This window comes from Carassius auratus, chromosome 30, assembly GCF_003368295.1.
Source record: "Carassius auratus strain Wakin chromosome 30, ASM336829v1, whole genome shotgun sequence".
Taxonomy (NCBI): Eukaryota; Metazoa; Chordata; class Actinopteri; order Cypriniformes; family Cyprinidae; genus Carassius; species Carassius auratus.
This window is the reverse complement of record NC_039272.1, coordinates 7438062-7453746: the sequence shown is the minus strand read 5'-3', so window position 1 is coordinate 7453746 and position 15685 is coordinate 7438062. Positions and strand designations below refer to the sequence as shown.

The 15685-nt window shown below is 37.3% G+C and overlaps 3 protein-coding genes across 5 annotated transcripts in view; 2 read left to right on the top strand and 1 right to left on the bottom strand.

The window, feature by feature from the left end:
• The window catches only part of rasa1a (RAS p21 protein activator (GTPase activating protein) 1a), a 43137-nt gene extending 32890 nt beyond the window's left edge, over positions 1-10247 (top strand). For 2 of the 3 annotated variants that reach the window (XM_026211084.1, XM_026211083.1), the window contains exons 16-26: positions 844-1016; positions 1153-1312; positions 2622-2764; positions 3011-3126; positions 4164-4250; positions 4340-4407; positions 5310-5398; positions 5510-5587; positions 5699-5833; positions 6268-6347; positions 8691-10247. In XM_026211084.1, coding sequence (XP_026066869.1) covers positions 844-1016; positions 1153-1312; positions 2622-2764; positions 3011-3126; positions 4164-4250; positions 4340-4407; positions 5310-5398; positions 5510-5587; positions 5699-5833; positions 6268-6347; positions 8691-8739 — 1178 coding nt within the window. In that variant the 3' untranslated portion in view covers positions 8740-10247. Of the gene's footprint in view, positions 1-843; positions 1017-1152; positions 1313-2621; positions 2765-3010; positions 3127-4163; positions 4251-4339; positions 4408-5309; positions 5399-5509; positions 5588-5698; positions 5834-6267; positions 7325-8690 lie in introns of those variants that run through there. The other variant, XM_026211085.1, reaches the window with a different exon arrangement.
• On the bottom strand, positions 7956-12746 carry ccnh (cyclin H). The gene is made up of 10 exons (XM_026211086.1): positions 12560-12746; positions 12194-12323; positions 11909-12031; positions 11730-11803; positions 11435-11645; positions 11141-11304; positions 10989-11059; positions 10283-10385; positions 8234-8297; positions 7956-8150 (listed from the first exon to the last, which is right to left on the bottom strand). Exons 2-10 carry the CDS (start codon positions 12308-12310, stop codon positions 8118-8120), a joined length of 960 nt encoding a protein of 319 aa, XP_026066871.1. The 5' UTR covers positions 12311-12323; positions 12560-12746; the 3' UTR covers positions 7956-8117.
• An 808-nt stretch (positions 12747-13554) lies between these two features.
• Positions 13555-15663, top strand: LOC113049053 (uncharacterized). Its single transcript, XM_026211082.1, has 2 exons — positions 13555-13710; positions 13936-15663. Exon 2 carries the CDS (start codon positions 14021-14023, stop codon positions 15329-15331), a length of 1311 nt encoding a protein of 436 aa, XP_026066867.1. The 5' UTR covers positions 13555-13710; positions 13936-14020; the 3' UTR covers positions 15332-15663.
• The last annotated feature ends 22 nt before the right edge of the window (positions 15664-15685 follow it).

Genomic DNA, 15685 nt, shown 5'->3' with positions numbered 1-15685 from the left:
GACCTACAGTATGTGTAGCAGATGTGGCAAAAGATTAATTTTGTATCCTGACCTTTTAAAGGAGTAATCCATGATCGTCTGATGACATCATTTGTGGCATACTGTCATTTACCACACAAAACAATTTTGTTCTTTTTTTAGTTTTGTTGTTGTTACAATAATGCACGTACAAAGTCAATGGTATTAAGCTGTACATTTAGACAAATGTTTAGTTGTGTTATTACCATAATTTCTGTTAGTGGAGCTTTTAATCAATATTCATCCTTATTATTTATATGAGCACTATCGTTTAAATGTTTAGGGTCAGAAAGATTTTTTTTTTTATGTATTTGAAAGTAGAATCTTATGGTCAACAAGGCAGCATTTGTTTGAGAACAGTAATATTGTGAGATAGGTTTAATAATAACTAGTTTGTATTTAAATATATTTCAAAATGAAGTTTATTCCTGATAAGCTGATTTCTTTTAGCAGCCATTACTCCAGTTTTCAGTGTCATGATCTTTCGGAAATTATAAAAAAATGCTGATTTAGTGTTAAAGAGACATTTATTATTATTAAATGAACACCCCACATCACGAAAAGAAAAAAAAAACATACTCCATTTATTGAATATAATTTTGATATTTATGGCCTGGCACTATGCATTTTAAATGTTACTGTAACTTGATTTAAGTGTTTTTTGTTTTTTTTCTGTGGTAATCAGCAGTATATTAAAGGTGCTCCATAGAGATCAATTTCATTCCTTTAACCTCCCCTATGCTCTTTTTCCTTGCACAAGTGCGCCCTCTGCTGGCACTAGACTTCAGCTCTTCTCTAATTAGTTTCTCTTCTGTATTGTCTCAGTGTTCATGCGTTGCCAGCTGAGCAGGCTGCAGAGGGGCCAGATGATCGATGAGTGGTTTCCTCTGAGCTCCTATGTGCCGCTGAAGGGAATTGAGCCAGGCTCACTGCGCATAAGAGTGCGATATTCAATGGAGAAGATCATGTCTGAGGAAGAGTACAGTGAATTCAAAGAGGTAAACATACACGTGGTCATATTTTACACTTTGAACAAAAAGATTTTTGGTTGGATCTATTACTTGTGTGGCCTTGAACACTTACCCTTTTGACAAAAGTAGATTTTTCTGACATGCTCTCTCTGTCCATCCCCAGCTCATCCTGCAGAGAGACTATCATGTGATCTACGCGTTGGCTCACGTGTGTGGCCAGGACCGCACCCTGCTGGCCAGCATCCTGCTCCGTATCTTGAGACACGAGCGAGCCGAAGCTCCGTTACTGAGGATGTTGAATGACAGAGAAATTAATATGGAGGGTAAGGCTCTCTCTTGGTATTATTCACAGTTCAGGATTCATCAGCAAACAGATGTCAGCGCTACACTGAGGCTAGGCAGCTTCCCTCAGGCTTGTTCATTATGTTTTAGCTACAGAACAAAGCTTTGACAGTTTTGTTTGTGCTTTTTATGCAGTCCCACTTTTCAAGCAATGACTAGTTGTTTAGTAATGAGACATCATCATGAAAATGCGCAGTGTGTTCAGAGAAGAGCTGTCACGAAACCAGTATTAGTAGAATTGACTCAATTTGGTATGTGGATGAATTTACAAACTCAATCAGGATGAAAGTACGGCTCATGAATATTAATTAGATTGTGACTTGAGTTGTGCAGGAATAGTTTTTTTTTTTTAGACGTCAAAAAAAGAAAAGAAAAAATTGAAAGTCATGTATAATATTACAAAGATTTATATTTCAAATTTCGATTCAGCAGTGAATCCTAAAAAATACAAGTTATAGTATAGCAAAATATATAATAAAAGGGTTTTTTACCCAAATACCGAAAAAATGAACACATACCAAAAAACATGGCAAAAAACAACATATATATAACATAGACATATAGACATACAACAGTCACCAAGTACAACTAATACCGCATTTTTGAGTATTTAGAATTCAATCAGTTTGTGCCATACAAATCTATGTTAAAGAATTACATATTTGACAGTTTATTTATAAAGAGTCAAAAACTATTTAAGAGTACTTTTTTCCCCTATTTTGGGGCCTTCTCTCTCTCTCTCTCTCTCTCTCTCTCTCTCTCTCTCTCTCTCTCTCTCTCTCTCTCTCTCTCTATATATATATATATATATATATATATATAGCATATCATCACTATACATTGCAGTCTCAATCAGGAGAAAGAGAAGAAAAAAGAAAACCTTAGTTAACCGATTAAATCTCTTCTTTTCAACCACTTCCTCCAGTATTATGACATTTTAGTAGATTGTTGTCTTAAGAAAAAATATTTCTTATACAGCAAATCGGCATATAAGAATGATTTCTGAAGAAAAAAAAGAAAAAAAAAAGCTGTTTTATGATTTTATGATTTTTATTAAAATTATGTGAGCCCTTAGGGAGGTTTATATATATATATATATATAATATATAAAATTAAAAAACCTTACCAGACAGACCCTTTTGAATGATAGTGTAATTATAATCGAGAATTTTAGTTACCCTTTTATTTTAAGGTGTCCTTTAAATTACATTTTTTATTTAATTTATTCTTTATTGCCCATTGTTTATCATGAACATCCTTCCAATGTGGTTTCTTGTTATGGTGTTGCAGATGAAGCTACTACGCTGTTTCGGGCCACAACTCTGGCCAGTACTTTGATGGAGCAGTACATGAAGGCCACAGCCACCCCTTTCGTCCATCACGCCCTCAAAGACACCATACTGAAGATCATGGAGAGCAAGCAGTCCTGTGAGGTAGTGGAACCAAATCGAGCGATGTTGTTAACATCTGTTAACATCAGGCTCCACTGTGCCTCGGATCTGTAAATGTTCTGATGTGTTGTGTTTAGTGTTTCTGCGCCAAATCCATCATCATGATGTTCCCTCTAAAGCCTTGGGCAGATTGGCTTTTGTCGGGTTTCTGTTGAATAGTGAATAAACTGAACTGGCAGTCAGAATCCTTTTCCCTCATGTGGCGTGTTCTCTGGTCTCCCTCCGTAGCTGAACCCGTCTAAACTGGAGAAGAATGAGGATGTTAACCTGAATCTAGCTCACTTACTCAACATCCTGTCGGAGCTGGTGGAGAAGATATTTATGGCTGCTGAGATCTTGCCCCCGTAAGCGTGATAGCACACCACCATATCAGCTTTACTGCTTTGTAGTACAACCTTACAAATGTAGAAACCTTAGAAACCACACTAACTATATACCAATCCTTATTTTGCCATGACATCACAAGTGTCATTCCAATGTTTATATACAGTACGAGTGCAGAAAAGGTATTGCTTTAAAGCAGCTTTATATTAATTGTATTTTGATTATTTTTGGGGGTAAATATTGTATATTTCTAGGTCAACCTTTTGTATTTAACTGTTAGATTTTCAGTTATTCTTATCATATTCCTATCATCTAGTGCTCTTTTAGAAGGAGAGTGCAAGAATATTACAAAGATTTAACCTTTAAAGAGCACTATTTCTTAAATTAAAATTTCCTTAAATATAAAAATGATCAAATGTTTGGGTTTGTAAATTTCGGGGGATTTTTATATGTTTTGAGAGAAGTCTATTATGCTTTATATAAGGCTGAGTTTATTTGATCAAAAATACAGTTAAAAACTGTGATATTGTGAAATATCATTAAAATTTAAAATTACTGTTTCCGCTTCAATATATCTTAATGTAGTTTATTCCTGTTATGGCACAGCTATATTTTCAGAAGTCATAACTCAAGTATTACTCCAGTCGGTGCTACATGATCCATTTTTATATGCTGATTTGGAGCTCAAATGACATTTCTTATATAATTTCTTTTTTTGCATTTATTTGAAATAGAAATCGTGTGTACTGTAACTTCCATATCTTTCCTGACACTTCTGTTAAAATTAATACTTGAATATTATATGTTTTTGTTTTATTTTAGGAATATATTTGTAACATTAGATTCTTATTGGTCATCAGCCATAACAAAACAATATCAGCTTAACAGAATAGTTATTATCAGAAAATAATTATTAGCTTGTTATAAAGACCAGTGCATCCCCACTATATTAACTTCCTGTCCATCTTGTGCTGAATTAATTATACACTTCTTTATAATACAACGCTGTTTATACAGCCTTAGTTTTCATAGTTTGTCTGTTTCCTCCTTGTCTAAGGACCCTGAGGTACATTTATGGCTGTCTTCAGAAGTCTGTGCAAAAGAAATGGCCTACCAACACTACAATGAGAACCCGAGTTGTGAGGTAACACATTGTCAAGCTATATTTGCATGTGTTTATGTTAAGAGCAACATCTTGCAAAGTGTCAAGACGTGTTTGTGTCTGTCCTCCAGTGGTTTTGTCTTCCTAAGGCTCATCTGCCCTGCCATTCTCAACCCCAGAATGTTCAACATCATTGCTGGTGAGTGCACAGCTTGCACACGAGCTCTTTCAGAGGCAACATATTTAGGTCAAGTACCCACTCAAATATTTCATTCTGCACCTGTTAGAGCTTCAGTCTGATAGAAGAGCACTTAACGGTCCAAATGTGTAAAAGGCATAAACATGTCATAGTGAGGCAAAGTCAACTGCCTTTCGTATTTTTATATGAAAGTGGATTTGTTGTACATTTTATATTTAGCTGGAATAAAATATATTTATAAAGGGTTTTTAAATTATTTCTAATAAAAATGTCAGATCATAAGAGCATAAAAATTGTATGAATAGTAATTTATTTTTAGTTAATTTTTATAAAACTTTAATTGGAACGCAATCTACATATATGTTGGATAAATGCAAGACAAAACTAACTCTGCAGTAAACAGAGGAAAGAATGTGTTTGTCAAGTTGTAAAAGAAGTAAATTCTTAAGTATACTCCGCTATCTTCTGGACATCAGATTGAAGTATAAATAAAGGTGTTTAGAAATGTTTGAATTTATTAATGTTTATGTATTTTGAGATTTATTTTTGTTCAAATTTTTTTCAGTACTTTAAGGAAGCATTAAATTGATCAATTTGATACATTTTATTTATAAAATTCTATTAAAAAAAAAATAGTTTTTAAATTTTCTATTCACCACAGAATTCTAAAAACTTCCTAGACTTCAAAGACTATAGATGTGGGCAAGTTAATTAACAACTGACTACATTACTAAACCACAACTAATGTGACATCATAAAAAAATATTGGATTTTAAGCTATTTTTTTTGTGTGTGTAAAAGCCATGTCAAAAAAAAAAAGTGTACAAAATGAAATGACCATTGGTACCTCAACTTGTTTAGTCTGATATTAACTGTAATGAAACTGTGTCTCGTCTTTGCAGACCCCCCATCCTCCACAGCAGGCCGGACACTTACCCTGGTAGCGAAGTCTGTGCAGAACTTGGCCAACCTGGTGGAATTCGGTGCTAAGGTGTTTGGATTTTCACGCTGTGTTAGAAAATGAGTTACGCTGAATAGATGTCAAAGCGTCGTGTGAATGCTAATGTTGAGATGCGTTTGTCGTGATGTGTTTGTTTTGCAGGAGCCCTACATGGAGGGGGTGAATCCTTTCATCAAGAACAACAAACAAAGGATGATCATGTTTCTGGATGAGCTGGGGGTAAACTGCCCTGTATCCATTTTTAAAGCAGCATGGGTTGCCTGCGGCTCAGTTTATGAGCTCTGTGTGAAGTAGCTTTCCTATAACATTCTCTCGGTGCTGTTTCTCCAGAACGTTCCTGATCTCCCGGAATCTACCGAGCACTTTAGGACTGATTTGCCCCGTGACCTTGCTGCCCTGCATGAGATCTGTGCTACTCATTCTGACGAACTCCGCACCCTCAGCAATGAGAGAGGAGCACAGCAGGTATGTGTCTCTCTTGTGACTGACATACATGCGCGCATGTATATATATATTTATATTATTTTTTCATCTCAATCCAATAAAATATTTTAGAGCTCCTTTGGGCCACTTGGTTGAGAATCAGTTATATTTGAAGAAAAATTTACTCCAGAGACCCTGTGTTCTTTTCTGTTCTGGGTAACACTTTATTTTGATAGTCTACTTTAGACATTCTACTACCAGTAAGTAACTTTGAAACTAAATGTCACCTAGCAGTCACCCACACACCGTTATTGGTGCAAACATTAATAAAAAGGCCACCAGAGGATCAGAAAATGACTGTCGGCATCACAAGTGACCTTAAGAAAAAAAAAACAAATGCATTTCCTTTGGCTTTGCTGTGCCATTTTTTAACCCAGCAGGTGAAGATGATAATGCAATCCTTCTGTTCTTCACAGCACGTGCTGAAAAAGCTGCTGGCCATCACTGAGCTCCTCCAGCAGAAACAGGCGCACTATGCCATGTCCAACAGCAACAGGTAGTTCCTCCTCCGTCATTTTGTCTGTCAGTTTGTCTCCGTCTCCATGGAGTAGCCAATGGGAACCCAGCATGCTCCACCCTCATCCCCATGCCAGCTCCCACCCTCCCCTTATCTTCCATCCTCCCTTTTCCTCCGCCTCATTGTCTGTGCCACGAGAACTATGCAAACTACCGCAGAAAACAAAACGGCTGGGCTCCCAAGTCCAACACCAATGACTTTATAATCACACGGTTTGACTGCTCTCCGTATCTTGGGTACATATCAATCTAACAGACGGGTCCAATGAATGACCCATCAAGTCGACAGAATGATGTTTTAAATACAGGTTGCCAAAGTGTATCTCTTCATCTGCTTGATCTGAAACTGAACTGACACAAGGCTGCAACGATTCTTCTCTCTAAACTGGATTATGAGCTAAAATGCGTTTTATACTGTAATTTGTTACTGATTTACATGGCTATGAATATGCAAAATGTGCTCAGACTAGTGTTCTTTGTCCTTTTCCCTGTTCTGTTTAGTTCGATTTGTGCTGTAGACTGGATTTTGTTTTTCTTTTTATCATCCTCAGAGAGTATGATTATTTTATATCAAAACAATAAATTCTCTTGCTGGAATCTCGAGTATATAATTTGAGGTAACCTGATTTGTTTTCCAATTTATTGTACAATATGTTTGATTGGTTCGGTCTTCCCTGAGACAAATTCAACGCCAGACACGTTCTCAGGAGAAAAGTTTAAGGTAAAAAAGAAAAATGTTTACAGCAGTAAAATTTATAGTAGTAAAGATTGTATCAGGAATGCATGCACTTATTAAACATGTTTTATAAAGTACTGACTGTCTCAGATCAGCTCGAGAAAACAGCTTTTATAAATAACAAGACAGCTGTTGTGCTCCTATAAAAATATTCTAGTGTTTGTCTCTGTTTTCAGTTCTTGATTTTGAATAAAGGACCATTATTATGGTTATCAACAGCATCTGTGATGTGTCACTTGAGCATAACCCAGAACATCCCTTTAACCCCCGTTTGTCTGTAGAGATACTGGAAGACATCTGTTAAACGACCACTTAAAGGCTGAAAAATGTACAAGTCTTACAATACTCATTGAAGTTGCAGGCAGTTAATGCTCATCCTGTGGATTTTAACTACCATTCAAAAGCTTGGGATCTGTAAGATTTTTAATAGCATTTTTGAAAGACATTAAGAAAAAAAAGTGAAATTATTACAATTTAAAATCTTCTATTTTTAAAAAGTTAATTATTTCTGCGATGACAAAGCTACATTTTCAGCATCATTAGTCTTCAGTGTCACATGATCCTTTATAAATCATTCTAATATGCAGATTTGCTGTTCAAGAAACATTTCTTTATCAGCTGAAAGCAGTTGTGTGGTGTAATATTTGTGGAACCTGTGATTCTTTTTTTTTTCAAGATTCTTTGAAAAGTTCAGAAGAACAGTACAGTATAGTCAAAAAATCATTTATAACAAATGTTTTTACTGTCACTTTTGATTAATGTAATGCTTCCTTGCTGACAAGCAATAATTTATTTTAAAAGTAAATTCTCCGTGCTTGTGGTAAGTGTTAATACAACAACCCAACAATTATATTAATAATAAAAATCAATGTTTTATTTTCACAGAAGAAAAAGCTTTACATGACATTTTGCTGAAATATCTACAATCCAGTTTGAGAAGTGCATCCTCTGTCAGTTATGGCAATCACTCGACCTGTTCAGAGGATGTTGCCAATCTAAAAAACAATTTCATTGTCACAATGCATCCAAATCCTCATCAGTCCACTCCTGCAAAACAGAAAATCCATAAGCTCCAAGCAGTAGCCAGAGGGTGTGCGTCTGAGGAACAAATAATGTTCAAATAAACTTACTTCCTCAGCCACCATCTGCCTTTTCACCACGTGATCATCATCTTCATATCCATGTTTTCTTTTCCTGAAGAACATGGACCGAGGAAAGCATCAGAACCATAAACCCTTATCATCTGAAGACTACACTCATTTAGTAACTGTCTTTGGTGACCCATCAATCTCACACACATCAAAGTAGCTCATAACTGTGTAGTTCTAGATCATATGTAGTTCTTGTCCGTGTTCCAGGTTGTTGTTTAACCGCCGCCTCAAAAGAAATAGATTCCATAGACACTTATTATTGTTATGAGCTAGAAATCCTGTCTAAACAGGGTGAAGAACAATCTGATCTATTGCATGTAGCCATTACAATGCCATAGCCTTCTGAAAGTGCTTGAAATTTCTTATGGCTTACCATCAACCCCTCAAGACTTAATCCTGAATGGTCACCATGCCTAATTTTGTCTTTATTTTGCAGAACTGAATGTACCTTTATGGCTGTAGCAACCACTATCCAGATCCTCTGAGAGAAAAGATTGGTAGCAAAAACTCCTCAGATGCAAACGAAGACGGTGGGTGCTCTGGCTCTGGTCAGACAACAAACCGCCAATCTCCATCTCTCAAAGCAACAGATTCAAAACTTAAATTCACACCGAGCCGTCAAAGAGATTATTTCTGACTAAATGATCTCTTGGACATTCCTGTACTGATAATCACGAATCTTCAACAGAAGAACCAAAACTGTGTGTAAATCTGAAAAGCTTGTCGACTTGACCCCTCATGGAGACATCTGCAAACTCAACTTGGATCTGTCTGACTTGGATTGATATCACTGGTGTAATCGGGAGCTGCGAGCGCTAGACTGGGATCTGTAGCAAGCAAGAACTTTGGCACTGCATTGCTCTTGAGCATCAGGGAAGCGAGATGCACGCCTTAAGAAACCGTCTACACTCAATACTACCGCACAAGCTCTTCCTGTTTTCGACTGTGGTTTCAGATAAAGGTAGGCTTAGATCCTACAGATATCGGCTGATTCCTATCTTACCTTCTGAGCCGCTTCGCTTGACAAGATGCTGCATCCTGGCTTTATCTCCAAACCAGTGTTTGTATGTGATGCATGAGCAGATCAGTGAGACCGATTCAATTTTGGAGGATAGATTAAACGAGGCTGGAGCATGCGTCCACTTTTAATAGCCTGCCCCTGTTCTTCCACCTAACCTACAATGGCACCATCTCAAGCTCAAACGAATTCTAAAGCTTGGCTAGAATGGGCCAAGTAGATTATGAGATTCCTGGTTGATTTCAGAAGTCACAAAAAAGTTGAGCATCAAGACCTACTGACTGTAAAACGATATGATTTTATTATATCAGTCGGTTCATGTTTATCAAACTTGCTTGAGGAGTTAATTTGGCTGTTTCTTTGTGTATTTTTATGTAAAACCTCAAAACGTATCACCAGTTTATTATTATTCTATATTGTCCTTTTGTTTGCTCGATTTGACAAGTAGTTGCATTGTCCTGTACTCGCTGACTCCCTAACAAAGAAAGTACTGTGGCGGTACCATTGTACAGTGGAGATAACTGATGGAAATACCATGTTACTCTGACATACATCATTGTAATGAATGACTGCCATGGCTAATGTCCAAAAAACTGCTTTTAACCATAAAAACATGGTAATGCATTCATGTCAGTGGATGAAGGTGTATAATCACTATAACTGACTTGAAACGGCTCACTTTGTACTCATTCCCAGCTTTCATCTACAGCTGATGTAAGGGATTCTGTACAGTACATCTAGCTACATTTTATGACCCAGCAAATCTATGAAAAGCATGATGCGGATTTACTTTTTTTTTTTTTGTATTTTAGGTAGCTCATGTTTTTTTATTTTTCTATTTTATACTCAAAACCCACAACTTTTGCATCTTAGATACAAAACACCAAGTTACTAACCTGGCTGAATAAAACTCTTAGTATGATTAGTTTTGTGTGCTTTTTAAACCGACTGATCTGATTTGAGCTGTAAGGGCCATGTCAATGATTTAATATTTTCCAACAAATACTCACAAGTTTGTAGCAAATTCAGCATGTATCCTTTCCAGTTTCTGTTTGCAGGCATTGACCTCCTCAGCTTTGGGAAGCTCGTATGCTTTAACAAGACTTGTCATTCCTACAATGAAAACGGACACAATATCATCGATTCAGATCCATCTATAGCAAACATCTTTGATGACCAAAATTGTCCTTAACACAGCAAGCTTTCAAACAACTGGTTTGCCCAATAAGTTTGTATCATGCACAACAACAGCAAATCAAAAATTCTGATTTATGGATATTATGCACTACATTAGTAATTTTTTTTTCTTCTATAGTTTGAGAAGCCACTCACCGAGGCTGCAATTATTTAATCAAAAATAGCATGAAACCATATTAATTTTAAATTAATTTAATAAACTTTATAACGTAATTCATTCCTGTGAATTATGCACCAATTACTCCATTCTTCAGTCTCACATGAACTGTTAAGAGTCTCTTGGCCAAAAGGTTTTTGGTCTTCTAAAAATGGCACTTCATAGCTTAATTGATCTTTTAGGAGATAAACCTCTCATAAAATAACTTTGATGAAGTTCCAGGCCATCGTCTATCAGATTTACCCACTGAATATCTGATACTTTTTATGAAGGTTTAGCAGGGATGTTCAGGGTTATTCATCTCTTATCTAGTGACATTTTAACAGTTGAAAAAGAAAAAAGGTTGCATGAAAAATACTTACGTCTCATTGACTCATACATCTTTGAGAGGGTCTCTTTATCCTCCTTAAGCCCCATGCATTCAGTCAAATATCTGTAAATGTCAAAGAAAATACCTTTTAACATTGTGCCGTCTCAACCGTTAGAATCTCTGAATGCTGAAGGAGAAACCTACGCCTCCATCTTGAGGCCAGCACGTGCAGCACCGTTAAGGATGGCGGTAAGGGCGATCTGAGACGGAGAAAAGAGGAGTCCAGCATCCGTCATTGCTGCTCTGTTCAGAAAGTCTTCTGCACTCTTTCTCAGCATCTCTGGGTTCTCTAATAATGGGTATCTGGTCTGAGAATACAGAAACGGTACACTTCAATTCACTTAATCTACAGTTAGCAATTTTTTCAAATGTTTGAGCAGCCCCAGCCAAGGGCATGCATTTGGGGCGGGACGGTCTACAACTAGGCTTTAGACTCACCTTTAAGTCAATTAGGAAGCCCTCCAAGGGCCGGTAAGGATTGTGAACAACCAGATGAAAATTTAGCTGCTGGATAAGAAGCAGCTCATACTCCAGAATCTGTTCTAGAGCCCTCTCCTGTCCTGCTGGGCTCTCCTGAAGGTTCCCCACAAACTGAGTGCTGGACACATTAAACTCATCCACTTTACAGGAGAGATACGCACAAGTCAACCTGCAAAAGTGGGGCGAGAAGGTCAGAAATTAAAACCCTCTAATAAATCATGATCTTATGACTCTTTCAACTCCGCACACCTACATTATCGTCCGAGGGTGATACTCCATCAAAGAGTTGTTCAAATAGAATCTTCGAAAATACATACAAGCTGTGCCCTGATAAAAAAACAAAAACAAACATACACTGGTTTTAAAACACAAAAAGCCAGAACGGCATACTAGATGGTCCGATTTTTAAGTAATAAAAGTGACATATATTACCACAACAGATTTAGGCATCACAGGCTTGAATATGGCACAGAAGTCTAGCAATCTCTTCTCATAGTGTCTGAAGAGCACTTTCTCTTCTTGTTCATTGAGAAACATGGATGTATTTATTCCAGGCTGAAAAACAAATGATGTCGAAGTATGATTGATGTTAATGCTGTTAACATTATAAATGGCTGGACTACTGTGCTTTGTGTGTAGGTCTGTAGATAAATAGATAGATAGAATATTTTGTAGACTTGCATGTACAATAAGTGTGTACTTGTGTATGTCACTTACCTTCCCACTGGACATGCCTTTTGAGCAGAACTTCCGATTAGCCTCTAATCTTAATTTATCTAAGGATTCCTCTTTATCGTAAATCCAGAATTTTTTCTGAGAGCTGTTGTGATACATGTTGAATATAAAGCTGTGAACAGAACAATACAACTATGATTACACACCAGATACGTGCATTAAACTCAGCTCTCATGCACAGGTCCAGCAGATGAGTATAACGTTACACATATATAATAAAGTCTACATATATTTAAGAACCACGAGTATTTAAGTATAATGCACTGCCGAGGGAGTTAACTAAGGCTATTTTTTCCTATTTAAATAAAAATATAGTTTTATCTTAAGGATGAAATATTTCTGTCTCACCCCTCTTGGGCACACGGTGACTCTCCGTGTGTATCAAGGAACGTCGTACAAATATTAAATAGTTTAAAAAATCTAGCTACTGATCTTTGTTTCAACCGAAGTTTCCACAGTAGGCATGCGCGAGCCGAGGACAGGTCGCGTATGATTCACGCATTGACGAATTTACGTCGCCTTTGGTCGATTTTTGATGATGTCGATTCTGTTCTCCACTCAGGAGTCTGAATCATTTCTGCGAATCGGTTCTTTAGAACAGTTTGTTTTAAAGATTCAGATCGAACAAACAATTCAGCAATTGTTTTACTTCATGCACCAGGGGTGTCAAATTTAGTTTTGTTAGTTTGGCTCCAACCTCAAGACGAAACACAGGTGAAAAGGGTAAAAAAAAAAAAAACGATTAGTTATCGCCAGCTGATTGATTACATTGACAATTGCAAACATTTTTGTATTTCAAGTTTTCTACAAAGTTAAATTTAGATATGCAAATTAGTCATTATTTAATTAAATATGCGCTAATTCGCATACATTTCTAGTACAAAAATCTAAACTCTTTTATTTTATTTTTTTGACATTAGATTCAAAAGGAATTCTGGATATTTTATTTTGTCACTTCAGAATTCAGAAAATGATTAGAAAACACTATTTTCTAAATTTTGGGTTGTATATAATCAAGCAAATCCCTTAGCAAAAACCTTCAGGATATAATAAACATAAATAAAAATGTAAGTTTGGTGTGTATAAATGCAACTGAAATGGAGATTTATGGCTCAGTGTAGGACAAAAAAAAACTCATTTTGAGAAAACGGCCTTTAAAAAATATTTATTGCAATTTAAATGACAAAGATAGATAAAGTGCTAGAAAAGAAACACTTAACAGTGTCTTTTGGGTGTTTTTTTTTTCCACTACTCCGAAAAAAACACCGTAAAAAAAAAACCTTGCCTGCAGTGTTTCCTGTCAATTAAACACACCTGGATCATCTAATCAAGGTCTCCAGGATTACTAGAAACTTCCAGTCAGAAGTTTTGGAGCTTGTTTGGATCTCTGTAGGATAGAGGCCTTCCAGAACCAGAGTTTGTGCTAAGGCTCATCTTCACACCCATTAAAACGTCCAGTTAGAGCCATTTATAACCACACATGACATCGTTTTATAAAGGTCTTTATTATTTGTTTCTTAATTACTTGTTTTTAAGACATTAAGACTTAATTTATTGAATTTGAACAAATACAATTATAAACCGTGAATGATTCGTACTCGTATAACTTGTCAAGTATAACTCTCATACATAGTCACGCCATACACACATTTTAGTTTTATTTGTCAAATTTCAGCACTGCTCAATTCAGTCTGATTCGTGTCCGAATCTTTCTGACCGAACAGGTTCAACTGATTCACTGAAAAGATCCAACTTAAAAGAATCGCCGCCAGAGTTCAAATCTCCATCGCTTTCTCAGAGAAGAAAAACATGGCCACGAGGAAATATTGCCGCAGATCAATCCAGGAAAGAAAGCGTATCCTCGATAAATATGACCAGCTTCCTCCAATGTCCCAAAGCGCTGCAGCGCGTCTGCTGAACATCTCAAGCCAGCTGCTTTTCATCTGGCTCCGAAGAAGGAATATTAAAAATGCCAAGGCTAACCTTCCCATGACTGTCTTTCCAACTCGCAAGACGCCTCGAGTAAAGTTAGAAGATGCACTCTGGAGGTGGATCGACACTTCTCGTGAGAACGGAATTACAGTTGATGACTCAACGATTCGTAAAAAAGCCACTCTGATGGCTACAGAAATGGGCCTCTGTAATTTCAGGGCAACAACAGAGTGGTTGACAATCTTCAAAACACGGGAGACCGTAATACGAAAGATGTTCCAGGTCGACCGAAAAACGGGAGATGCACCAAAAGAGCCCAAATCCGGTAACAAACCTAAAACCAATCTTACAGCCAAAAAGACTCATCGAATCGAAGCTGCAATGTGGCGGTGGATCGATCATTCTCGCGAGAGCGGCATCAGCGTAGATGAATCGACGATTCGTTCAAAAGCGGCTCGGTTGGCCAGGACTGTGGGTTTCCGTAACTTCAGAGCGAACTCACAATGGTTCACCCGCTTTAAAACTCGAGAGGGAATCGTACGAGCGATGTTCCAGATCGACCGAAATAACCAATCTTCGGATAATAAGACGGAGGCACAATTGGTACCAAGGATAGATTTCACATCTACAAAGACGCGACAACTTGAAGCGGGGCCTCGGAGATGGATCGATCATTCTCGAGAGAGCGGTACTGTTACAGACCAAATGATTCGTTCAGAAGCGACTCGGTTGGCTCGGTCGATGGGGTACCGTAACTTTCGAGCAAACTCAGACTGGCTCAACCGATCTAAAACCCGTGGGAAAGTTGTAGGAGAGCCGTTCGAGTTCAAACAGTGTTCAGAAAATCCCCAAAGCGACCAAACTGAGGACAGAAGTGCGTCTGATCAAGATAGCCAACAATCTGATGAGAGCACAACGGACCAATCGAGCGATGAAAGCGACGCACTAACGGATCTGGACATCCCCAAACTCGAACCGACAGCTGTCACGGCAGAGCTCAACGGGGATTTACACACGGTCACCGTACCTTCACTGTGGCAAATGAAGGAGGCTATGAAAACACTGGCCACCGGGTTACTGTACAGAGGATTCTGCGACTTTAAACTTCTTCATCAGTTTGAAAAAGAGGTTAGCACTGTTTTGAGAAGATCTGTGGCCCTAGCAACGCACAGCGGATCTCAAGCATAACATTCTGGGACTTCAGTGCGTTGTACAGTTTTAGAGACTGGTCCATTATGTGTGTAAATATAACCGTGTTTATTTCATCCTAATCATAACGGGACAGGTGCAGCACGGGCTCTCTCTCAGATGACCACATGGGGGCGCCAAGTGTTTGTTTTAACATTCTCATATGTTCGAAATGTGGTTCTGTTACCTATTGATATTATTATTATTATTTTTAACCCAGTTTTTTGATTTGCAGCGTTAATGTGTGTTACATTATTGTAAGTGCTTAAATTGTTCAACGATGTTGGTCTAAACACTGTTAAATTACTGACTTTATTTTATTTTTTAATTTTTACAATTTTTTTATTTTAAAAT